The 26,169-nt window shown below is 51.1% G+C and overlaps 1 protein-coding gene across 3 annotated transcripts; it reads right to left on the bottom strand.

The window, feature by feature from the left end:
* Window positions 1-12,631: 12,631 nt before the first annotated feature.
* LOC144675907 (uncharacterized) lies at window positions 12,632-21,136 on the bottom strand. 3 transcript variants are annotated; one of them, XM_078536441.1, is made up of 5 exons: window positions 20,983-21,136; window positions 19,732-19,851; window positions 17,820-17,969; window positions 15,615-15,721; window positions 12,632-13,658 (listed from the first exon to the last, which is right to left on the bottom strand). In XM_078536441.1, exons 1-4 carry the CDS (start codon window positions 21,047-21,049, stop codon window positions 15,651-15,653), a joined length of 408 nt encoding a protein of 135 aa, XP_078392567.1. In that variant the 5' UTR covers window positions 21,050-21,136; the 3' UTR covers window positions 12,632-13,658; window positions 15,615-15,650. The 3 variants fall into 3 exon arrangements, 2 of the variants coding, with proteins under 2 accessions (XP_078392567.1, XP_078392568.1); XM_078536442.1 differs by having other exon boundaries at window positions 12,632-13,171; window positions 20,983-21,115; XR_013575201.1 differs by lacking the exons at window positions 12,632-13,658; window positions 17,820-17,969; window positions 19,732-19,851; window positions 20,983-21,136 and adding an exon at window positions 16,782-16,896 and having other exon boundaries at window positions 15,617-15,721.
* Between the last annotated feature and the right edge of the window lie 5,033 nt (window positions 21,137-26,169).

Below are 26,169 nucleotides of genomic sequence, written 5' to 3' on the forward strand. Positions count from 1 at the left end.
CTCTGAACTAAGTCTTCATAAATTTGCAGAGTCTCTCTGTCCTAGCGGCTGGAAAGTTCATAATCATCATTGCTATAGATTGTCAACGAAGAGCAAGGAATGGGACTCGGCAAAACTACAATGTGAATCCCGAACTTCACACCTCATCATCATAAATACAGAACAGGAACAGGTGAGAATGACAGACGCATCTGTCAGAATGAGATAGAGAGAGAATATCCCTCTGCACCGTCCCCATCAAACACTCCCAGGACAGGTACAGCACAGGGTTAGATACAGAGTAAAGCTCCCTATACACCGTCCCCATCAAACACTCCCAGGACAGGTACAGCACAGGGTTAGATACAGAGTAAAGCTCCCTCTACACCGTCCCCATCAAACACTCCCAGGACAGGTACAGTGCGGGGTTAGACACAGAGTAAAGCTCCCTATACACTGTCCCCATCAAACACTCCCAGGACAGGTACAGCACGGGGTTAGATACAGACTAATGCTCCCTCTACACTGTCCCCATCAAACAATCCCAGGACAGGTACAGCACGGGGTTAGATGCAGAGTAAAACTCCATCTACACCATCTCCATCAAACACTCCCAGGACAGGTACAGCCTGGGGTTACAGATTATAGCTCCCTCTACACTGTCCACATCAAACACTCCCAGGACAAGAATAGAACAGGGTTAGATACAGATTGAAGCTCCCTCTACACTGTCCCCATCAAACACTCCCAGGACAGGTACAGCACGGGGTTAGATACAGAGTAAAGCTCCCTCTACACTGTCCCCATCAAACACTCCCAGGACAGGTACAGCACGGGGTTAGATACAGAGTAAAGCTCTCTCTACACTACATGGACGAGGGTTTCAGCAGTCGATGAGCTGAGCCCGGGGTGGTTCTGGGCGATGTTACGGAGTTGGGAAGAGGCCGTCTTGGTGACAATGAGGATATGAGGTGGGAATCCCATCTCCAGGTTAAACACGACCCCGGTTTGTGAACAGTCTGGTTCAGACTCAGAGAGTTCCCAGGATGGAGTCGGTAACTCGGGAATGGAGTTTGGAACAGAGACGGAAAACAACAGCTTCAGTCTTCCCGATATTTAATCAGAGGGAATGAGGGAGAATTTCCTTAGAAAGGATTTGGTGTATTTTGGGTATCAGTAGTGTGTGTGAGTGAGTCAGTGTATCCCTGTGTGTGTGTGTGTGTGTGTGTGTCTGTGTCACTGTGAATTAAGGCCGTAAAACCAACTGCTCACACCCCATCATTGTATCCACTGCAGAATTTCATAGAGAAATCTATCGAGAACAATCCTCGGGATTACTGGATCGGACTAACAGGTCGAGAGAGTGAAGGAAACTGGAAATGGGTGGATGGGACCCCAGTGAGGTGAGTCCCAGCGTCGCATGGAGAGAGCGGGACAGTGGGATTAGATTGGGATTGATACAGGGATATGGGGTGAGAGCGGGACAGTGGGATTAGTTTGGGGATTGATACAGGGCTATGGGGATAGAGTGGGGCAGTGGGATTAGTTTGGGATTTGTACAGGGCTATGGGGAGAGAGCGGGACAGTGGGATTAGTTTGGGATTTGTACAGGGCTATGGGGAGAGAGCGGGACAGTGGGATTAGTTTGGGATTTGTACCAGGCTGTAGGAATCTTGTTGATTCTGTGCAGAATGTGGTGGATTTTTATCGGTATTTTATATTTCCCCAATTCCCAGTTTTACTCGATGGGAGCAGGGTGAACCGAATAATGGGAGTGGTAATGAAAACTGTGCCATCATCAGAATAAACGGCTGGAATGATGTCAGTTGTACCGATTGCCTCCCTTTCATCTGTGAGAAAAGGGCACTGTCCTGCATCGAGGCAGCTGATATTGAGAAATATTGTTCCTGAAGAGAGACTGGGACACAGAACGAGAGTGTCAGGATTGTCCAAAGATCCCCAGCCCCTCCTCCCTTCCCCACAATCCCCGACTGCCCGAGGCCACGTCCGTAAGGTGAAAGTTCATCTGTTCCCCTTCTCCCCCAGGAGAAGCCTCCTGCAGCGCCACCAGTGGTAGGAGGGGTGGAATGACAGTGTGACGGTTGACATTGGAAAACCCCATTATAAATCCAGGCAGGAATCCGACAAAATGTTACAGGACAGAAGCCCTGCATTTCTCTAGCACCTTTCACTAACTCAGGAGATCCCCAATGTACTTTTGCAGCCAATGAAGTAACTCCTTACAATGTTTTCATTGTTGTTAAGTCAGAAACGAGACATTCAATTTGCGTGCAGTAACCTCTCACTGGACTTGGGACTAAACTCCGTCACATCGGAAATAGCCTTTGGACTTTTTCTTCTCATACTCTGGAAATCATGTGAACTCATTTTCATCTCCGTGGTTCTTGTACTGTTACTATCCATAGTTGTAAAAATTTCCTTTGTCTATCCTCCATTTCTGTGTGTGTGTGTGTGTGTGTATGCGTATGTGTGTCTGTGTATGTGTGCGCCTGTGTGTATGTGGGTGCATTTTTTTTTGTGTGTGTTTGCATGTGTATGTATTTTGGTATGTATATGTTTGTGTGTGTATGTCTGTGTGTCTGTGTGTGAGTGTTTGCTTGTGTGAGTGTGTGTGTGTCTTTATGTGTCCGTGTGTGAGTGAATGTGTGGGTGTGTGTGTGAACGTGTGTGTATATGTTGTGTGTGTCTGTGTGTGAGTGTTATGTGTTGTGTATATGTGGTGTGTGTGTGTGGGTGTGTGAGTGTGTGTGTGTGTGTGTGAATGTGGAGGTTGACATTGTGAACATTTCTGCCCCGGGTTTTAAATGCAAATAAACTAACTCGAGTTGATCATAATGTGAGTTTGCTGTGAGTGATTAGTAAAGTGGATCAGACACACTGAGGGTTTGGGAAAACACACCACAACACACTTCACAAAGAATTCAAAACACCTTCTGCGTACGGACAGTTGGTGAGAGACACAAGTACAATTTGAACAGAACAGTTCATTCTGAGGAACCTACCAACTCAGACACATGTACAAGATCTCCAACTTTGTAATACTGCACCTAACTTCTCAATTCCTTCATACACCAACCTACGCACTTTTGCTTTAACCAATCTCTTAGGTGTGTTCGGTGTCCTGATGTTTACCCAGGAAGTGATCACAATGAGCTGGAAAACACAATTGCTTCTTTTAACGATTAACTGAAATCTGTGTCCCTCTCGTCCTCGCTCCTTTCCCCAACGTGGCAACTTCTCCCTATCTATTCATGTTGCTGCTATCCCTTTCATCCCATGAGCTATAACTTTCCTCACAAGCCTGTTGTGCGGCACTGTATCGAATGCCTTCTGGAAGTCCATATACACTACATCTACAGTGGTACCCTCATCGACCCTCTCTGTTCCCTCATCAAAAAAACTCCAGCAAGTTCATTAAACAGTATTTTCCCAGAACAAATCTGTGCTGGTTTTCCTTAATTCACCTGCATTTGTCCTTGTGATGATTTAATTTACTCCTGGATTATTGTTTCCAGAAGCTTCCCCACTGTCGAGGTAAAATTGACCGGCCTGTAGTTGCTGGGTTTATCTTTTCACCCTGTGTTGAGCAAGGGTGTAATGCTTGCAATTCTCCAGTCCTCTGGAACAACTCCAGAGTAATGTTTTTAGAGACTGTGCCCATGTAGTCTGTTCTGGAGCATAAAGAGTTAACAGGTGTGATATGCTCATATATGACATAGATGATGATATATCAATAACCTCAATCAGTCATGAGTTAGACTCTTGAAAGAGAGAGAGGAGTTGGAAACAGGCCTAGGTGTAATGTGCCTACTCTGTAACCCGTTCACAAGTCGTACTAGTAAACAACTGTTGATCAGATACCAAAGAGAATCTACAGGGTGCCCAATAGCCAAGTCCCATGCCTAGAGGCCAAGATGGAAGGACCATTATATAACATGGTGGCAGCCATGGAGACATTGATGCGTAAAACACAAGGTTGTTCTCGAAGGAACCACAGGGTGACAGCAGCTCGATAGCAGCTTGTAACACATTGATGGAAGAAGGAAGAACACTGGAGGGAGGAAAGGATGACCATCCCTGGTTAGCAGTCCCTGCCCCTACCTGGTCCATTTATCCACCCCGAGTGCCTGCGGAGAGGCCAGCAGTGGGAGTTATGGAAACACCATTGTCTCCAGTATGGAGCAGCATCAGGCCTTCACGTGAAAGAGCAGAAGCTTCAGGTCAGGACCTTTCTGTATGCAGTAGGTCCAGTGGCAGATGGCATTGTCATAGGACAGGGGAGTCGACAGCGAATTTTAAGCTCACATTAAACACCTTTGACACTCACTTAAGCCTGAAGCAAGACTTCGTAATTCAACAAACACATTCTAACCAGCCCTCGTAGCAACCTGGGGAATCTATTGGATTATTCCTAACCGACCTATACATTCAGGTGAGTCCTTGCAGAAACAGGGGGCTGACTGATGAGCGAATCCATGATCACAGGGTCATGGTGTCCAGGATGAAAAACCCTCCAACATTCTGCAGAAGAAAAATGATCTTATTTCAGATCAAGCATTCCAGTGTGCGAGGTGAGGTTGTAAAACATCAAGATCGCAAAACAACGATAACTTCAACAACAACCTCAACCTTGAAAAACACCAACAAATTCAACAACAACCTCAACAAATTCAACAACAATATAATATAAAAATATAAAAACAAAGAACTGCGGATGCTGGAAATCCAAAACAAAAACAGAAATACATGGAAAAACGCAGCAGGTCTGACAGCATCGGCGGAGAAGAACAAAGTTGACCTGTCGAGTCCTCATGACACTTCCTCCTGGACCATGACCCCACCACTGAACATCAAGCCATTGTTTCCAGGACTGTCACTGACCTCATCTCCTCTGGAGATCTTCCTCCCACAGCTTCCAACCTGACAGTCGCCCAACCTGGGACGGCCCGATTCTACCTCCTACCCAAAATCCACAAACAGAACTGTCCCAGCAGACCGATCGTGTCAGCCTGTTCCTGCCCCACGGAACTCATTTCTTGTTATCTTGACTCCCTTCTCTCTCCCCTTGTCCAGTCCCTTCCCACCTACATCCGTGATTCCTCTGACACCTTACATCACCTCAACAATTTCCAGTTCTCTGGCCCCAACCGCCTCCTCTTCACCATGGACGTCCAATCCCTCTACACCTCCATCCCCCACCGGGATGGTCTGAGGGCTCTCAGCTTCTTCCTTGAACAAAGGCCCGAACAATCCCCATCCACCATTACTCTCCTCCATCTGGCTGAACTTGTTCTCACACTGAACAATTTTTTCTTTAACTCCTCTCACTTCCTCCAAGTAAAAGGTGTGGCTATGGGTACCCGCATGGGCCCCAGCTATGCCTATCTCTTTATGGGGTATGTGGAACATTCCTTGTTCCAGTCCTACTCCGGCCCCCTCCCACAACTCTTTCTCCGGTACAACGATGATTACTTCGGTGCTGCTTCATGCTCTCGTCTGGACCTGGAAAAATTTATTAACTTTGCTTCCAATCTCCACCCCTCCATTATTTTCACATGGTCCATCTCTGACACTTCCCTTCCCTTCCTTGACCTCTCTGTCTCAATTTCTGGTGATAGGCTGTCCACCAATATTTTAAAAATTCAACAACAACCTCAACATTGAAAAACACCAACAAATTCAACAACAATCTCAACAAATTCAACCGCAGCATTTAATAACACCAACAAGTTCAACAACAACCTCAACCTTGAAAAACACCAACAAATTCAACAACAACCTCAACCTTGAAAAACACCAACAAATTCAACAACAACCCCCACATTGAGAAACACCAACAAGCTGGACTCGAGCTCTCGGTCGTTGCCCTCCTTGTATCACAGTCGGGGGGAGGGGGGGCTTTGGGGGTCGGGGGGGCGGGGTTTGGGGGTCGGGGGGGGGGGAGGGTTTGGGGGTCGGGGGGGGCGGTTTGGGGGTCGGGGGGAGGGGGTTTTGGGAGTCGGGGGACGGGGGGTTTGGGGGTTGGGGGGAAGGGGGTTTGGGGGTCAGGGAAAGGGGGTTTGAGGGTCGGGGGGGGGTTGGGTGTCGGGGGGAGGGGGGTTTGGGGGTCAGGGGGAGGGGGGATTTGGGGGTCGGGGGAGGGGGTGTTTGGGGGTCGGGGGATTTGTGGGTCGGGGGGAGGGGGGGATTTGGGGGTCGGGGGGAGGGGGGGATTGGGGGTCGGAGGGTTTGGGGGTTGGGGGAGGTTGGGGGTCGGGGGGGGTTGGGGGGTTTGGGGGGTCAGGGGGGTTTGGGGGTCGGGGGGGTTTGGGGGTCGGGGGGTGCGGGGGTCGGGGGGGTGTGGGGGTCGGGGGGTGCGGGGGAGGGGGGGTTTAGGGGTCGGGGGAGGGTGGGTTTGGGTGTCGGGGAAGGGGGGTTTGGCGGTCGGGGGAGGGGGGGTTTGGGGGTCGGGGGAGGGGCGGGTTTGGGGGTCGGGGGGAGGGGCGGGTTTGGGGGTCGGGGGTCGGGGGAGGGGCGGGTTTGGGGGTCGGGGGGAGGGGCGGGTTTGGGGGTCGGGGGTCGGGGGAGGGGCGGGTTTGGGGGTCGGGGGGAGGGGGGGTTTGGGGGTCGGGGGTCGGGGAGGGGCGGGTTTGGGGGTCGGGGGGAGGGGCGGGTTTGGGGGTCGGGGGATTTTAGGGTTGGGGGGAGGGGGGGTTGGGGGTCGGGGAGGGGGGGGTCGGGGGGAGGGGGGGTTTGGGGTCGGGGGAGGGGGGGGTCGGGGGGAGGGGGGGTTTGGGGGTCAGGGGGTTTGGGTGTCGGGGGGAGGGGCGGGTTTGGGGGTCGGGGGGAGGGGCGTGTTTGGGGGTCGGGGGAGGGGGGGGGTCGGGGGGAGGGGGGTTTGGGGGTCTGGGGGATTTTGGTGTCGGGGGGAGGGGCGGGTTTGGGGGTCGGGGGAGGGGCGGGTTTGGGGGTCGGGGGGTTTTGGTGTCGGGGGGAGGGGCGGGTTTGGGGGTCGGGGGAGGGGCGGGTTTGGGGGTCGGGGGGTTTTGGGCGTCGGGGGGAGGGGCGGGTTTGGGGGTCGGGGGCGGGTTTGGGGGAGGGGGGTTTGGGGGTCGCGGGGTTGGGGGTCGGGGGGCAGGGGGGTTTGGGGGTCGGGGGAGGATTTGGGGGTCAGGGGGGTTTTGGGGGTCTGGGGGGAGGGGGTTTGGGGGTCGGGTGGAGGGGCGGGTTTGGGGGTCGGGGGGTGTTTGGGGGTCGGGGGGAGGGGCGGGTTTGGGGGTCAGGGGGGGTTTGGGCGTCGGGGGGAGGGGCGGGTTTGGGGGTCGGGGGGGGTTTGGGGGTCGGGGGGAGGGGGTTTTGGGAGTCGGGGGACGGGGGGTTTGGGGGTCGGGGGGAAGGGGGTTTGGGGGTCAGGGGGAGGGGCGATTTGGGGGTCGGGGGAGGGGGTGTTTGGGGGTCGGGGGGATTTGGGGGTCGGGGGAGCGCGCAGGGAGAGGGTTGAGGTGTAGGGGGTGATGGAGGAGTGGACCAGGGTGTCACGGAGGGAATGATCCCTATGGAATGCCGCCGGGGGGGGACGGTGAAGGGAAGATGTGTTTGGTGGTGGCATCATGCTGGAGTTGGCGGAAATGGCAGAGGATGATCCTTTGAATGCGGAGGCTGGTGGGGTGATAAGTGAGGACAAGGGGGACCCAATCATGGTTCTGGGAGGAAGAGGAAGGAGTGAGGGCGGATGCGCGGGAGATGGGCCGGACACGGTTGAGGGCCCTGGCAACCAGTGTGGGTGGAAAACCTCGGTTAAGGAAGAAGGAGGACATGTCAGAGGAACTGTTTTTGAAGGTAGCATCATCAGAACAGATGCGACGGAGGCGAAGGAACTGAGAGAATGGGATGGAGTCCTTACAGGAAGCGGGGTGTGAGGAGCTGTTGTCGAGGTAGCTGTGGGAGTCGGTGGGCTTGTAATGGACATGGAGATAGGTGTTCATATCGTGGAACAACATCTCAGGCACCTAACACCCCGCCCCCTCTGTGTGACCCCGCCCCCTGCCCGCTCTGTGTAACCCCGCCCCCTGCCCGCCCTGTGTGACCCCGCCCCCTGCCCGCTCTGTGTGACCCCGCCCCTGCCCGCCCTGTGTAACCCCGCCCCCTGCCCGCCCTGTGTCACCCCGCCCCCTGCCAGCTCTGTGTGACCCCGCCCCCTGCCCGTCCTGTGTCACCCCGCCCCCTGCCCGCTCTGTGTGACCCGCCCCTGCCCCCTCTGTGTGACCCCGCCCCCTGCCCGCTCTGTGACCCCGCCCTCTCCCCGCTCTGTGTCACCCCGCCCCCTGCCCCGCCCTGTATCACCCCGCCCCCTGCCCGCCCTGTGTCACCCCGCCCCCTGCCCGCGGTGTGGCCCCGCCCCTGCCCGCCCTGTGTGACTCCGCCCCCTGCCGGCCCTGCATCACCCCCGCCCCCTGCCCGCTCTGTGACCCGCCTCCTGCCCTCTCTGTGTGACCCCGCCCCCTGCCCGCTCTGTGTGACCCCGCCCCCTGCCCGCTCTGTGTAACCCCGCCCCCTGCCCGCCCTGTGTAACCCCGCCCCCTGCCCGCCCTGTGTCACCCCTCCCCCTGTCCGCTCCGTGTGACCCCGCCCCCTCCGCGCTCTGTGTGATCCCGCCCCCTGCCCGCCCTGTATCACCCCGCTCCCTGCCGGCCCTGCATCACCCCGCCCCTGCCCGCGCTGTGTGGCCCCGCCCCCTGCCCGCTCTGTCAATCTCTCTCACCATCTCTCTCTCTCTCCCTCTCTCTCAATCTCTCTCACCATCTCTCTCTCTCCCTCTCTCTCAATCTCTCTCACCATCTCTCTCTCTGTCTCCCTCTCTCTCTCAATCTCTCTCACCATCTCTCTCTCTGTCTCCCTCTCTCTCAATCTCTCTCACCATCTCTCTCTCTGTCTCCCTCTCTCTCAATCTCTCTCACCATCTCTCTCTCTGTCTCCCTCTCTCTCTCAATCTCTCTCACCATCTCTCTCTCTGTCTCCCTCTCTCTCAATCTCTCTCACCATCTCTCTCTCTGTCTCCCTCTCTCTCAATCTCTCTCACCATCTCTCTCTCTGTCTCCCTCTCTCTCAATCTCTCTCACCATCTCTCTCTCTGTCTCCCTCTCTCTCAATCTCTCTCACCATCTCTCTCTCTGTCTCCCTCTCTCTCAATCTCTCTCACCATCTTTCTCTCTGTCTCCCTCTCTCTCAATCTCTCTCACCATCTCTCTCTCTGTCTCCCTCTCTCTCAATCTCTCTCACCATCTCTCTCTCTGTCTCCCTCTCTCTCAATCTCTCTCACCATCTCTCTCTCTGTCTCCCTCTCTCTCAATCTCTCTCACCATCTCTCTCTCTGCCTCCCTCTCTCACACCATATCTCTCTCTGTCTCCCCCTCTCTCAATCTCTCTCACCATCTCTCTCTCTTGCTCTCCTTCTCTCTGTCTCTAGTCTAACACCTGACTGTCATACATTGGCATATCCCACCTCTTAACCCGTTTTATTACACCTCCCCCAGGTCAACCAACCCACTTTCAATGATGACATGAACCTATGCCTTTAGCTACCAACATATTAGCTTCCTTTTTACAGCCACGGGTTTGAGCCAACTCCAGCCCCTCCTCTACGCACACCCCTCCCCCCCCCACCACCCTCGCCCCCCCTCCCCAGCAAGTTACAGCCCCGGGGGATTCAATCACCCACAGAATTCTGGGCCCTGAGGCACGGTGTCTCAGAGGCAGGTGTGGGTGTTCCTCCCATGTCTGGCAGGACATCATCCTTCGCGGAATGGGAGACCGTGTCAGCAGCCGTTCCGGGAAGCAGAGTATAGCTCGCAGGGTGTCCGAGCTGCAAGAGACTGGTGTAGGATCCCATCTCTGAGACCAGGTGGTCTGTTGGATGTCACTGCCTAATGAGCAATCGCAGAGACTTAGATGTGCCTGAACAGTCACTGGTTATGAATGTCACTCCGGACAGAAACACAAGGCAACAGGCTTTCCCCAGTCTAAGGCATGAGTTTCTCCTCCCCCACCCTTCACCAGGCGTATCTACCAATTAGGGGCAGGAGCAGGCCACTCGGCCCCTCCAGCCTGCTCCGCCATTCAATACGACCGTGGCTGACCTGATTGTGACCTCGCCCCACATTCCTGCCCACCCCCCGATAACCTTTCACCTCCCCCCGTCAATCATGAATCCATCTCGCTCGGCCTTAAAAAGATTCAAAGGCTCTGCTTCCACCGCCTGTTGAGGAAGAGAGTTCCAAAGACTCACCACCCTCAGAGAGAAAAAAATCATTCTCCTCCTCTCCCTCTGAATCAGGCGACCCATTATTTTTAAACAGTGACCCCGAATTCTAGATTCAACCCCAAGAGGAAACATCCTCTCCACATCCACCCTCTCAAGACCCCTCAGGATCTTATTTGTGTCAATCAAGTCACCGCTCACCCTTCTAAACTCCAGCGGATACGAGCCTAACCTGTCCAACCTTTCCTCCTAAGACAACCTGCCCAATCCTGGTATTAGCCCAGTAAACATTCTCGGAACTGCTCCCAATGCATTTACATCCACCCTTAAATAAGCAGACCAATACCATACACGGTACTCCAGATGTGGTCTCACCAGTGCCCTGTATAACTGAAGCATAACCTCCCTACTTTTGTATTCAATTCCTCCTCACAATAAACGATAATGTTCTATGAGCTTTCCTAATTACCTGCTGTACTTGCAGACTAACCTTTTGCGATTAATGCACTAGGACACCCGGATCCCTCTGCATCTCAGAGCTCTTCAATCTCTCACCATTTAGATAATGTGCTTCTCTTTTATTCTTCCTGCCAAAATGGACAATTCCACACTTTCCCACATTATCCGTCATGTGCCGGGTCTTTGTCATGTGACTCTTACTTCATCATGGGGTGGGCGATACTGTCCCTCCCGTCCCACGTGATAATCCTTTCAACCCCGAGCACCCTCACGTGACAAAAACAATGAAGGCTCTGCAAGGGAAGAGTCACCTCAGAGGGAAGACTGAAGAACATCGACCTTCGGAGCGTGTGGGATGAGAAGGTGATGTGATGGCGTAGTGGTATTTTCACCGGATTGGTAATCCAGTGACCCAGGTTGACGCCCTGGGAAACCTGGTTTCGAATCTCAACCCGGCAGAGGGTGGCATTTGAATTCAATAAAAATCTGGAGATTAAGTGATCATGAAACTATTGGCGATTGTCCTAAGAAACCCATCTGGTTCACTAATGCCCTTGAGGGAAGGAAATCTGCCGCCCTTACCTGGTCTGGCCTACATGTGACTCCAGACCCACAGCAATGGGGTTGACCCTTAAATGCCCTCTGAGCAAGTGCGATTAGGGATGGGCAATAAATGCTGGCCAAGCCAGGGGTGTCCACAGCCCATGAACTAATAAATAAAAACTCAGGGACACTGGCAAAGAGCTGTAATGGAAGTACAATAATTCTCATAATATTAGTGTGATTTATTGTAAAAGTAGGTGAATAGTGGGGTTTGGATCGTTTTTCTGTGTTTAATCGGCTTGGAGTCAGCTGGTCTGGAGGATGAGATCCATGAAAAGAAGCTCGGTTCGAAATGCTCGATAGGTAAACATGGCTGAAAAGTTTTAGAATGTGCGGTGAGGAGAATTTGCATTTTTAGATCAATCAGAGTGGTTTGAATTTCAAAGAGACGGTGGGATGTTTACGCCTCGCCAGAGAAGCGAGGCCCAGCAGTGTGTTTATTTTTCCCAATGGTGACTGATAGTATTAGCACCATAAAGAGATTTATATTATGGGAAAGGTAAAGTTCCAAAACTTAAGGGAACAATGGGATTTACATTGAAAGGGAGAAACGTGTATAAAGGAGAAGAAGCTGTGTGTCATAGAGAAAGGCATTGCAAGATCTCCCAGAAGTGTGAAAAGCCTCCAGTATTTGTGCAATAAGCTGTCTACAGAAACTGAAGCTGGGAAAAGCGACTTTGGATTCTACTATCCAGCGTAATGTGATGAATTGCATGGATCTGTTTAAAATCAAATTGCTTTTTCCTGTTGCCTTTAGGAGGGTGTAGCTGGAAGCTCGATTAATTAGGGGCTTTTTGGAGTTATTACAGTAGTAATTTGTCGACCTGTGTATGTGCTTGCAATCTTTTGATTTGTTAATGAATGTTTAATTTAGGTTTGTAAAGAATCTCTAGAGACTTGGTGGACTTATTATTACTGAATTCAGGGCAGACATCTCGAATTAAAATATAAATTGCAAAACAGTTGTGACCACATGATCAGGATTCCCTCGTGGATTTGATCCGCCTGGCACACATCATCTGCTGCATCATAACAGAGCGTCGGGAGAGGAATGGTTACAGCAAAAGTGCGTATGTTAGTGTATGAAGGAATTGAGACTTTGAGAGCAGTATTACAAAGTTGGAGATCTTGTTCACATGTCTGTGTTGGTAGGTTCCTCAGAACAAACTGTTCCGGACAGGAGAGAGACAGGCACACTGTACTTCTGTCTCTCAACAACTGTCCGTATACAGAAGGTGTTTTGAATTCTTTGTGAAGAACGTTGTGGTGTGTTTTCCCAAACCCTCAGTGTGTCTGATCCACTTTACTAAACACTCACAGCAAACTCACATTGTGATCAACTCGGGTTAGTTTATTTACATTTAAAACCCGGGGAAGGAGTGTTCATAATGTCACACTCTGGACCACACACACACTCTAACACACTCTCTCTCACACACACAAACACTCACAAACTCACACGCATACACACACACACACACACACATGCATGCCCACACACTCTCACACACAAACACATGCACACACACTTGCACACACACATGCCCACAAGCACAAATGCGCACACACAGAGACAAAGAAACAAATATGTACATGCACAGACATACACACACACACACACTACACACACACACAGAGTAATGGAGGACGGAAAAAGGAAACTTTTACAACTATGGATAGTAACAGTACAAGAACCACGGAGATGAAAATGAGTTCACATGATTTCCAGAGTCTGAGAAGAAAACGTCCAAAGGTTATTTCCGATGTGAACGAGTTCAATCCTGAGTCCAGTGGGAGCTTACTGCACGCAAATTCAATGCCTTGTTTTGGACATGACAACTATGAAAACACTGTAAGGAGTTGCTTCATTAGCTGCAAAAGAACATAGGGCATCTCCTGAGTTACTGAAAGGTGCTAGAGAAATGCATGACTGCTGTCCTGTTACATTTCATCGGATTCCAGCCTGGATTGATAATGGGGTTTTCCAATGTCAACTGTCATGCCGTCATTCCCGCCTCCCAACACTGGTGGCACTGCAGGAGGCTCCACCTGAGGGAGAAGGGGAACAGATGAATTTTCACCTTATGGACGTGGCCTCGTGCAGTCGGGGATTGTGGGGAAGGGAGGAGGGGCTGGGGATCTTTGGACAATCCTGACACTCTCGTTCTGTGCCCCAGTCTCTCTTCAGGAACAATATTTCTCAATATCAGTTGCCTCGATGCAGGGCAGTGCCCTTTTCGCACAGATGAAAGGGAACTGATCAGCACAACTGTAATCATTCCAGTCGGCTCCTCTGGTAATGGCGCAGTTTTCATTATGATGCATATTATTCGGTTCCCCCTGACCCCACCGAGTAAAACTGGGAAATGGAGAAATAAAAAATACCGATAAAAATCCGACACATTCCTGCACAGAATCAACAAGATTCCTACAGCCCGGAACAAATCCAAAACTAATCCCACTGCCCCACTCTATCCCCATGTCCCTCTATCAATCCAAAGCCAATGCCACTGCCCGATTCTCTCCCCATCGCCCTGTACAAATCCCCAAACTATTCCCACTGCCCCGCTCTCTCCCCATAGCCCTGTATCAATCCCAAAGTAATCTCACTGCCCTGTTCTCTCCCCATTGCCCTGTATCAATCCCTAACTAATCCCACTGTCCCACTCTCTCCCCATAGCCCTGAATCAATCCCAAACTAATCCCACTGTCCCGCTCTCTCCCCATAACCCTGTACAAATCCCAAACTAATCCCACTGCGCCGCTCTCTCCCCATGTCCCTGTATCAATCCCAAACTAATCCCACTGCCCCACTCTCTCCTCATAGCCCTGAATCAATCCCAAAGTAATCTCACTGCCTCGTTCTCTCCCCATAGACCTGTACAAATCCCAAACTAATCCCACTATCCAGCTCTCTCCCCATAACCCAATATCAATCCCAAACTAATCCCACTGTCCCGCACTCTCCCCATAGCCCTGTATCAATCCCTAACTAATCCCACTGCCCCACTCTCTCCCCATAGCCCTGTATCAATCCCAAACTAATCCCACGGCCCCACTCTCTCCCCATAGCCCTGAATCAATCCCAAAGTAATCTTACTGCCTCATTCTCTCCCCATGGCCCTGTATCAATCCCAAACTACTCCCACTGCCCCACGCTCTCCCCATAGCCCTGTATCAATCCCAAACTAATCCCAGTGCCCCACTCTCTCCCCATAGCCCTGTATCAATCCCAAACTAATCCCACTGCCCCGCTCTCTCCCCATAACCCTGTACAAATCCCAAACTAATCCCACTGCGCCGCTCTCTCCCCATGTCCCTGTATCAATCCCAAACTAATCCCACTGCCCCACTCTCTCCTCATAGCCCTGAATCAATCCCAAAGTAATCTCACTGCCTCGTTCTCTCCCCATAGACCTGTACAAATCCCAAACTAATCCCACTATCCCGCTCTCTCCCCATAACCCAATATCAATCCCAAACTAATCCCACTGTCCCGTACTCTCCCCATAGCCCTGTATCAATCCCTAACTAATCCCACTGCCCCACTCTCTCCCCATAGCCCTGTATCAATCCCAAACTAATCCCACGGCCCCACTCTCTCCCCATAGCCCTGAATCAATCCCAAAGTAATCTTACTGCCTCATTCTCTCCCCATTGCCCTGTATCAATCCCAAACTAATCCCACTGCCCCGCTCTCTCCCCATAACCCTGTACAAATCCCAAACTAATCCCATTGCGCCACTCTCTCCCCATGTCCCTGTATCAATCCCAAACTAATCCCACTGTCCCACTCTCTCCCCATAGCCCTGAATCAATCTCAACGTAATCTCAGTGCCCCATTCTCTCCCCATTGCCCCATATAAATCCCTAACTAACCCCACTTCCCCACTCTCTCCCCATAGCCCTGAATCAATCCCTAACTAATCCCACTGCCCCGCTCTCTCCCCATAGACCTGTACAAATCCCAAACTAATCCCACTGTCCCGCTCTCTCCCCATAGCCCTGTATCAATCCCGAACTAATCCCACTGTCCCGCACTCTTCCTATAGCCCTGTATCAATCCCAAACTAATCCCAATGCCCCACTCTCTCCCCATAGCCCTGTATCAATCCCAAACTAATCCCATTGCCCCACTCTCTCCCCATAGCCCTGAATCAATCCCAAACTAATCCCACTGCCCCGCTCTCTCCCCATAGCCCTGTATCAATCCCAAACTAAACCCAGTGCCCGATTCTATCCCCATCGCCCTGTACAAATCCGCAAACTAATCCCCCTGTCCTGCTCTCTCTCTCCATGCGACGCTGGGACTCACCTCACTTGGGTCCCATCCACCCATTTCCAGTTTCCTTCACTCTCTCGATCTGTTAATCCGATCCAGTAATCCCCAGGATTGTTCTCGATAGATTTGATTATGAAATTCTGCAGCAGATACAATGATGGAGTGACATCACTTAGAATGACTGCCTTAACTCACACACACACGCACACAACTGATGCACAAAATGCCCCAAACCCTTTCTCAGGAAATTCTCCCTCATTCCCTCTGATTAAATATCGGGAAGACTGAAGCTTTTGTTTTTCGTCTCATTTCCAAACTCCATTCCCGAGTTACCGACTCCATCCTGGGAACTCCCTGAGTCTGAACCAGACTGTTTACAACCCTGGGGTCGTGTTTAATCTGGGGATGGGATTCCCACCTCATATCCACATCGTCACCAAGACGGCCTCTTCCAAACTCCGTAACATCACCCAGAACCACCCCGGGCTCAGCTCATCGATTGCTGGAACCCTCGTTCATGTGGCATAGAGGGAGCTTTACTCTGTATCTAACCCTCTGCTGTACCTGTCCTGGGAGTGTTTGATGGGGACAGTGTAGAGGGAGCTTTACTCTGTATCTAACCCTCTGCTGTACCTGTCCTGGGAGTGTTTGATGGGGACAGTGTAGAGGGAGCTTTACTCTGTATCTCACTCCGTGCTGTATCTGTCCTGGGAGTGTTTGATGGGCACGATGTAGAAGGAGCTTTACTCTGTATCTAAACCCGTGTTGTACCTGTCCTGGGTGTGTTTGATGGGGACAGTGTAGAGGGAGCTTTACTCTGTATCTAAACCCGTGCTGTACCTGTCCTGGGAGTGTTTGATGGGGACGGTGTAGAGGGAACTTTACTCTGTATCTAACCCCGTGCTGTACCTGTCCTGGGTGTGTTTGATGGGGACAGTGTAGAGGGAGCTTTACTCTGTATCTAACCCCGTGCTGTACCTGTCCTGGGAGTGTTTGATGGGGACGGTGTAGAGGGAGCTTTACTCTGTATCTAACACCGTGCTGTACCTGTCCTCTGGGTGTTTGATGGGGACAGTGTAGAGGGAGCTTTACTCTGTATCTAACCCCGTGCTGTACCTGTCCTGGGAGTGTTTGATGGGGACAGTGCAGAGGGATATTCTCTCTCTATCTCATTCTGACAGATGCCTGTGCTATTCTCACCTGTTCCTGTTCTGTATTTATGAAGATGAGGTGTGAATTTTGGGATTCACATTGTTGTTTTGCCGAGTCCCAGTTTATTTTATCCGTTGAGAATTTATAGCAATGATGATTATGAACTTTCCAGCCGCTCTGACAGAGAGACTCTGCAAAATTATGAAGACTTAATTCAGAGAAATACATTGGGACATTAGGAATAGGAGGAGGCCATTCAGCCCCTCTCGATCCTGTTACACAGGAACAGGAGGAGGCCATTCAGCCCCTCTCGAGCATTTTACACCATTCTATTGGATCTGCTCTGTATCTTAACTCCCTCGGTTCCGTGACCCTCCATCCCCAACAACAATCTCTCAATCTCAGTTTTGATGTTTCCCTTTGACCTCCGGCCCCCACAGTTTATTTCAGGGGTTGGGGGGGAGAGTTCCTGATTTCCGCTCCCCTTTGTGTGAAGAGGTGTTTCCTGATGTCCCCCCTGAACGTCCTGGCCCGAATTTTAACCTCCTTCCCCCTTGTTCTCGACTCCCCCTCCCCAGCTCCCTCACAACCCACCGGATCAGAGGAAATAGTTTCTCTCCATCGATCCAATCGAATCTATTTATTGCTTTCAACGCCTCGGGTGCGGTCGCCGTGGTTTCGCCTGTAGGCCTCAGGCTTCAAGTTTGGATCGACCACCTGCACCTTATCCAATCCCCTCAATCTGTTAGACAGACCCCCCCTCCCCGATCGATTCATCCCCTCGCCTGTCCCAAACTCCAGGAGGCAGAGGCCAGGATAGTGCGACCTTCCTCCGCTTGGAGATTGAGGCCTTGACTGAAGGATGGGGAGGATGGGGGTGGGGAGACTGGGGGTGGAGTTGGGGGTGGGGAGACGGGGGGTGGGGGTGGGGAGACAGGGGGTGGGGGTAGGGAGACAGGGGGTGGGGTTGGGGAGACTGGGGGTGGGGGTGGGGAGACAGGGGGTGGGGGTAGCAGTGACCCCAAAGGGGCAGAGCATGGGATGTTGCGGGAGGGGGCAGGAGTACGGCCGGCAGCTCCCACTCACCTGAACACCTTCGGAGCATTGGGCAGAGCGATCGTGCTGTCTCGAACAATTTCTGGAACGTTCCATCCAGCTCTGTCAAGTTCCGATGGGCAATGGCCAAGGTCCGATTAAGGGGGTCAGCACCACCGCACTCCTTGTTCATCTTTAGAACTGAGAGACAGAGTCAGAGTGAGTGATAGTGTGGGTTATATCAGAGTGCTACAGCGAGGGGTGCTGGATACATCAGAGTGTTACAGCGAGGGGTGCGGGATATATCAGTGTGTTACAGTGAGGGGTGCAGGATATATCAGAGTGTTACAGCGAGGGGTGTGGGATATATCAGAGTGTTACAGTGAGGGGTGCAGGATATATCAGAGTGTTACAGCGAGGGATGCAGGATATATCAGAGTGTTACAGCGAGGGGTGCGGGATATATTCGAGTGTTACAGCGAGGGATGCGGGTTATATCAGAGCGTTACAGCGAGGGGTGCGGGATATATCAGAGCGTTACAGCGAGGGGTGTGGGATATATCGGAGCGTTACAGCGAGGGGTGCGGGATATATCAGAGCGTTACAGCGAGGGGTGCGGGATATATCGGAGCGTTACAGCGAGGGGTGCGGGATATATCAGAGCGTTACAGCGAGGCGTGCGGGATATATCAGAGCGTTACAGCGAGGGGTGCGGGATATATCAGAGCGTTACAGCTAGGGCTGTAGGATATATCAGAGTGTTACAGCGAGGGGTGCGGGATATATCAGAGCGTTACAGCGAGGGGTGCAGGATATATCAGAGTGTTACAGTGAGGGGTGTGGGATATATCAGAGTGTTACAGCGAGGGGTGCGGGTTATATCAGAGTGTTACAGCGAGGGGTGCGGGATATATCAGGGTATTACAGCGAGGGGTGCGGGATATATCAGAGCGTTACAGCGAGGGCTGTGGGACATATCAGAGTGTTACAGTGAGGGGTGTGGTATATATCAGAGCGTTACAGCGAGGGCTGTGGGACATAACAGAGTGTTACAGTGAGCCAATTTCCAACAGCATTCACGGCACAAAGGTCCCCCCTCATCCTTGTGGAACCTCACACCTTGTACTGTGAGGAAACCTTACGATTAACAACACCAGGGACCAGTGGACAACCTTTCTCTGCAGCCTGGCCTTATAATAATGGGAAAGACTTGGACACTCATTATACCTGCAGATGTGCTAAACACAATCCTCTATCTCCAATGTTGGACAATGGATTTTGACCAGAGGCATAGAAACTTCTTGTTAGGCTCCTTAATGGGCAACATCACATGACCTAAGCTTCTGGCCTTTGGAAGGATTTGATATTACATTATTACATTCACAACTCTGTGTTCTGTTCAAACTCCTGCTAGCAATCATCAAAACAAGACTCCAGGCTGATCGACAGCCTGTGTCATTTCTAAGCCTGCTCGGAGCATGTTTCTCTGGAAAATTCCTTCAGCCACCTCCTGGGCAGTCCAACTCTTTGTGGCCCAACCTCATCTCACTGCATCCCGATCAGCTTGAAAGGGATTCTTTAAATCCTGCTTCAGTGAGCCAGACTCGCCTGAACTGTATCTCCTCTGTGAAGGAACGCTCGATGGACTCGGACTTTCTGAACTCTGGCCATCCCACCTTTTTCCTATGTTCCTGTTGTGTGCATATGTGTGTGTGAAGTTGTGATGATCTCCCGGGTTTGAATGTATGAATAAACTACACTGCTGATTTACATCTAGAGAGTTGTTGGTGCTTCTCCCTTTAAAGTCTGACCTCACAAACTGAGGGTTTGGGTAAACGCACCACAGCCTATTTCCAACATGAAAACACCCCTGCTTACGGACAGAGGATGAGAAAATAAAGGAGCTCAGATTTGCCTCCGTTCACTCTCTGTAACAGTTTGAGTGTGAGGTTCAACTTCCTACCTTGGACTCTTAGCCCTATCGCAATAGCCAAACTGATGATTAAGACAATGAGGCAGGCGATGCCGAGATGTGTTGAAGTTATTGATCTTCTTCCTCCAGCTGTTCCCTGTCCAGTTTTATCTGGAATAGAGAAGTGAAGATTGGCCCATGTTGAGCAGACCATGTAACTTCACGGAACAGACAATGGTGACGTATCTACTTCCCTTATCGAGGGGAACAACAACCACGTTACTCATTTATATCCCTCATTTCACATCCCAGTGCACACGGTACAGGAGGCTTATCAAAGAGAATCGAACACCGAGTCACACAGGGAGATATTAGGGACAGGAAACCAAAAGCTCAGACACAGAGATCGGTACAAGGAGCGTCTTAAAGGAGGAGATAGAGAGAGAGAGACAGAGAGAGAGAGGGAGAGAAACTAAGAGAGAGGCAGATAGAGACAGGGAGAGCGCATGAGAGGTGAGTGAGAGACAGAGAGTGAGAGAGAGAGTGAGAGTGATGAGGGGGAAGGCTGAATGAAGTCAGGATGTGCATGATACAGAGTAAAGCTCCCTCTCCACCATCCCCATCAAACACTCCCAGGACAGGTACAGCACGGGGTTAGATACAGAATAAAGCTCCCTCTACACCGTCCCCATCAAACACTCCCAGGACAGGTACAGCATGGGGTTAGATACAGAGTAGAGCTCCCTCTACACTATCCCCATCAAACACTCCCAGGACAGGTACAGCATGGGGTTAGATACAGAATAATCTACCTCTACACCGTCCCCATCAAACACTCTCAGGGCAGGTACAGCACGGGGTTAGATACAGAGTAAAGCTCACCCTGTCCCGGTATTTATCTCTGTTTCTCCCGCTCTCTCTTCCCTATCACTCTCTCTCTGTTCTCTTTCCCTCTCTCTAAATCTCTCCCAATGCTTCTCTCTTTCAATTTCCCTCACTATTTCTCTCTCGCTCTCTCACTCTCAATCTTTCTCTCTCACTATCAATCTCTCTTAATCTCTATCACCACCTGTCTCTCTCACCATCTCTCTCTGCCCCAGCCTCTCTCTCTCTGCCTCAGCCTCTCTCTCCATCTCTCTCTTTCTTAATCTCTCTCACCATCTCTCTGTCTTTCTCAGCCTCAATCTCTCTCACCACCTCTCTCAGTCTCTCGCACTCGCAATATCACTCTCCATTTCTCTGCCTCTCTCTCAATCTCTCACTCTCTCTGTCTCTCTCCCTCTGTTGAACAGTTTAACTTACGTTCACTGGGCGCTGTCGTGTTGTTTTTGATGTGTCCCATATTCATGTAGTCGGTGTCCTGCTCCATGGTTTGTGTCTGAGGGGGTCTCTCTCCTCCGTTCCTGTCCTGTCTGCTTCTCTCTCCCACTCTCTCAGATGTGTCTCAGTCTTCCTCAGACTCGATGTCAGGGCGAAAACTTCCTCAAAACTGTTTCTATTTTCTTCCAATTTTGTAATCCCACTTCCTCTGAGATCTGTGTGACAAAGTGGTTCAATTAACCATGTACAGCAGCTGCCGAACGCTTTACAATTTTGCCAAGCAATGGGAGAGCCAACATGGCTTCAGGGAACATCGGCAGAATTCAAAATCATTTCACAAGCCTCTCGACTGCTTGTTATAACTGGAAAAGGTCTATACGCACACACACACACACTCACACACTCACAAGCACACTCAACCACACACTCTCACACTCACCCACTCACTCACACGTACAAGCACACACATACACACAGATACACATACACACACTCACACGCACAAAATCAAACACCACACACTCACACATACATACACACACACGCACACATACATGCAGGCCCACACACATACACAAACACAGGCATGCACACACAGACACACACACTGATATACACACACACACACGCAGAGAAACAAAGACAGGCACATACAGACACACACACACGCAGACATGTACACGCAGACATGCACACACAGACACACTCAAACACAAACACACACACAAACACACTAATGGTGGACAGAAAAATAAACTTTAACAACTATGGATAGTAACAGTACCAGAACCAAGGAGATGAAAATGAGTTGACATGATTTCCAGAGTCCGAGAAGAAAAAGTCCAAAAGATATTTCCGATGTGACCGAGTTCAATCCCGAGTCCAGCAGGAACTTATTGCATGCAAATTGAAAGCCTCGTTTCTGAGATGACAACTATGAAAACACTGTAAGAAGTTGCTTCATTGGCTGCAAAAGCAGGTTGGGGGATCTCCTGAGTTAGTGAAAGGTGCTAGAGAAATGCAGGACTTCTTTCCTGTTACATTTTGCCGGATTCCTGCCTGGATTTATAATGGGGTTTTCCAATGTCAACCGTCACACTGTCGTTCCCACCTCCCACCACTGGTGGTGCTGCGGGAGGCTCCTCCTGGGGGAGAAGGGGAACAGATGAACTTTCACCTTACGGACGTGGCCTCGGGCAGTCGGGCATTGAGGGGAAGGGAGGAGGGGCTGGGGATCTTTGGACAATCCTGACACTCGTTCTGTGTCCCAGTCTCTCTTCAGGAACAATATTTCTCAATATCAGCTGCCTCGATGCAGGGCAGTGCCCTTTTCTCACAGATGAAACGGAAGCGATCAGAACAACAGTAAGCATACCAGCCACTTGTTCTGATAAGGGCATAGTTTTCATTACTTTTTCCCATTATTCGATTCACCCTGATACCATCGAGTAAAACTGGGAATTGGAGAAATAAAAAATACTAATAAAAACCTGACACATTCCTGCACAGAATCAACAAGATTCCTACAGCCCTGTACATATCCCAAACTAATCCCACTGCCCCGCTGTCTCCCCATAGCCCTGTATCAATCCCCAAACTAATCCCACTGCCCCACTCTCTCCCCATAGCCCTATATCAATCCCCAAACTAATCCCACTGCCCCGTTCTCTCCCCATAGCCCTGTATCAATCCCAAACTAATCCCACTGCCCCGTTCTCTCCCCATAGCCCAGTATCAATCCCAAACTAATCCCACTTTCCCGATCTCTCCCCATAGCCCTGTACAAATAGCCAAACTAATCCCACTGTCCCGCTCCCTCTCCATGCGACTCTGGGACTCACCTCACTGGGGTCGCATCCACTCATTTCCAGTTTCCTTCAGTCTCTCGATGTGTTAGTCCAATCCAGTAAGTCGAAAGATTGGTCTCGATAGATTTCTTAATGAAATTCTGCAGCAGATATAATGTTCCAGTCCTACTCCGGCCCCCTCCCACAACTCTTTCTCTGGGACATCGATGATTACTTCAGTGCTGCTTCATGCTCTCATCGGGACCTGGTAAAATTTATTAATTTTGCTTCCAATCTCCACCCCTCCATCATTTTCACATGGTCCATCTCTGACACTTCCCTTCCCTTCCTTGACCTCTCTGTCTCAATTTCTGGTGATAGACTGTCCACCAATATCCATTACAAGCCTACCGACTCCCACAGCTACCTCGACTACAGCTCCTCACATCCCGCTTCCTGTAAGGACTCCATCCCATTCTCTCAGTTCCTTCGCCTCCATTGCATCTGCTCTGATGATGCTACGTTCATAAACAGTTCCTCTGACATGTCCTCCTTCTTCCTTAACCGAGGTTTTCCACCCACGGTAGTTGACAGGGCCCTCAACCGTGTCCGGCCCATCTCCTGCGCATCCGACCTCATGCCTTCTCCTCCCTCCTAGAAACATGATAGGGTCCCCCTTGTCCTCACTTATCACCCCACCAGCCTCCACATTCAAAGGATCATCCTCCGCCATTTCCACCAACTCCAGCATGATGCCACCACCAAACACATCTTCCCTTCACCCCACCCCCCCCGCCCCTCCGGCGGCATTCCGTAGGGATCGTTCCCTCCGTGACACCCTGGCCCACTCCTCCATCACCCCCTACCTTCAACCCCCTCCAATGGCACCACCCCATGCGAACGCAGAATATGCAACACCTGCCCCTTCACTTCCTCTCTCCTCACCGTCCAAGGGCCAAAACACTCCTTTCAAGTGAAGCAGCATTTCACTTGCACTTCCCTCAACTTAGTCTACTGAATTCGTTGCTCCCAATGCGGTTTCCTCTACATTGGAGAGACCAAACACAGACTGGGTGACCGCTTTGCAGAACACCTTCGGTCTGTCTGCAAGCATTATCCAGACCTCCCTGTCGCTTGCCATTTTAACACTCCACCCTGCTCTCTTGCCCACATGTCTGTCCTTGGCTTGCTGCATTGTTCCAGTGAAGCCCAACGCAAACTGGAGGAACAGCACCTCATCTTCCGACTAGGCACTTTACAGCCTTCCGGACTGAATATTGAGTTCAACAATTTTAGATCTTGAACTCCCTCCTCCATCCCCACCCCCTTTCAGTTTCTTCCCCCTCCTTTTTGTTTTTTCCAATAATTTATATAGATTTTTCTTTTCCCACCTATTTCCATTATTTTTAAATGTATTCCACCCATTGTTTATTTCACCCCACCCTCACTAGAGCTACCTTGCTTGTCCTGTTCGCCACTCTTAATTAGCACATTCTTTTAGATAATATCACCACCTTCAACACCTCTTTGTTCTTTTTTCCGTGACATCTTTTGGTTATCTCCTCCTATCACTGCTTGCTTGTCCCAACAACCCCCCCCCCCACTTCTCCCCACCCCCCTTAAACCAGCTTATATTTCACCCCTTTCCTATATTTACTTAGTTCTCTTGAAGGGTCATGTGGACTCGAAATGTCAACTTTGCTTTTCTCTGCCGACGCTGCCAGACATGCTGAGTTTTTCCGGGTATTTCTGTTTTTGTTTTGGATTTCCAGTATCCGCAGTTTTTTGTTTTTATCCCTGCAGTTCCAATCCTCGCCGCTAGGAGGAGGAACCACTGAGTCAACACTGCCCACAACCCACAGCTGCAGTTCCAATTATCGCCTCTAGGAGGATTAACCACTGAACAACACCATCCACAACCCACACCTGCAGTTCCAATCATCGCCGCTAGGATGAGGAACCACTGAGTCAACACTGCCCACAACCCACACCTGCAGTTCCAATTATCGCCGCTAGGAGGATTAACCACTGAACAACACTATCCACAATCCACACCTGCAGTTCCAATCCTCGCCGCTAGGAGGAGGAACCACTGAGTCAACACCATCCACTCCATACTTGCAGTTCCAATCCTCGCCGCTAGGAGGAGGAACTACTGAGTCAATACTGTCCGCAACCCAGAGATAAAAGCAAAGAACTACGGATGCTGGAAATCCAAAACAAAAATAAAAATACCTGGAAAAATTCAGCAGGTCTGGCAGCATCGGTGGAGAGACTCGAAAAGTCAACTGTGCTCCTCTCCACCGATGCTGCCAGAACTGCTGAGATTTTCCAGGTATTTTTGTTTTTGTTTCTGTCCACAACCCACACATGCAGTTCCAATCCTCGCCGCTAGGAGGAGGAACGACGCTCGGTATCACCTCGCACCCTGTCCGCACTGTGTGACCCCGCCCCGTCCCCGCTCTGTATCACCCCGCCCCCTGCGCGCTCTGTATCACCCCGCCCCCTGCCCGCTCCGTGTGACCCCGCCCCCTGCCCGCTCTGTGTGACCCCGCCCCCTGCGCGCTCTGTGTCAGTTGAAGTGAAGCGCGAGAGGAGCCGGGAGTTGAGAGGGAGCAAAGGTCACTAAGGGAGTTCAGTGAGGCGGGAACGAGGTGATCCTTCGAGGACAATGAGTGCGGCCGGGTCAGCGTTTACTACTTTTATTGCTGAGAGTGTTTAAGATCTTATTTTGTGGTTCATCGTTTGTAAGAAACTATATTCTGTAACAGCGAGGAGCAGGGAAGAAGGGCCCGAGAGTAATTGATATTATTTGATATTAAGTATCTTCCAAAAGGTTTAATTTAATTTAAAGGGGTCAGTCATGGCAGGAGAGCTCAAAGCCGTGGTGTGCTCATCCTGCTCTATGTGGGAAGCCGGGCACGTTTCCAGTACCCGGGACCAGACTGTGTGCGGGAAGTGTCTCCAGCTGCAGCTCCTGGAAGCCGGGGATTTGGAGCTGGAGCGGCGGCTGGGGACACGGTGGAGCATCCGCGAGGTGGAGAGTATCGTGGATAGGGACGTATAGAGAGGTGGTCACACTGTAGGGTAAGAGTCCACAGGCAGGAAGGGAATGGGTGATCACCAGGCAAAGCAAGGGGACTAGGCAGGTAGTGCAGGAATCTCCTGTGGCTATTCCTCTGCAAAACAGGTATACCGCTTTGGATACTGTTGGGGGGGGGAATGGCCTCTCAGGAGAAAGCAGCAACAGCCAAATTTGTTGCACCATGGTTGCCTGGGCTGCACAGGGGAGGAGTAAAATGTGTGGGAATGCAACAGCTACAGGGGATTCAATTGTAAGGGGAATAGAGAGGCATTTCTGTGGCTGCAAACGAGACTCCAA

Source organism: Cetorhinus maximus, unplaced genomic scaffold (genome assembly GCF_964194155.1).
Source record: "Cetorhinus maximus unplaced genomic scaffold, sCetMax3.hap1.1 HAP1_SCAFFOLD_1217, whole genome shotgun sequence".
Lineage (NCBI taxonomy): Eukaryota > Metazoa > Chordata > Chondrichthyes > Lamniformes > Cetorhinidae > Cetorhinus > Cetorhinus maximus.

Bases quoted from the DNA above. Each gene is read 5' to 3' on its own strand.
- LOC144675907 (XM_078536441.1), bottom strand. From the start codon at position 21,049: ATGGAGCAGGACACCGACTACATGAATATGGGACACATCAAAAACAAC. The intron at 19,852-20,982 runs GTAAGTTAAACT...TCTCTATTCCAG, and splicing joins CACGACAGCGCCCAGTGAAC to ATAAAACTGGACAGGGAACA. The intron at 15,722-17,819 runs GTGAGTGGGAGC...TATCTGCTGCAG, and splicing joins AATGCTCCGAAGGTGTTCAG to AATTTCATAATCAAATCTAT.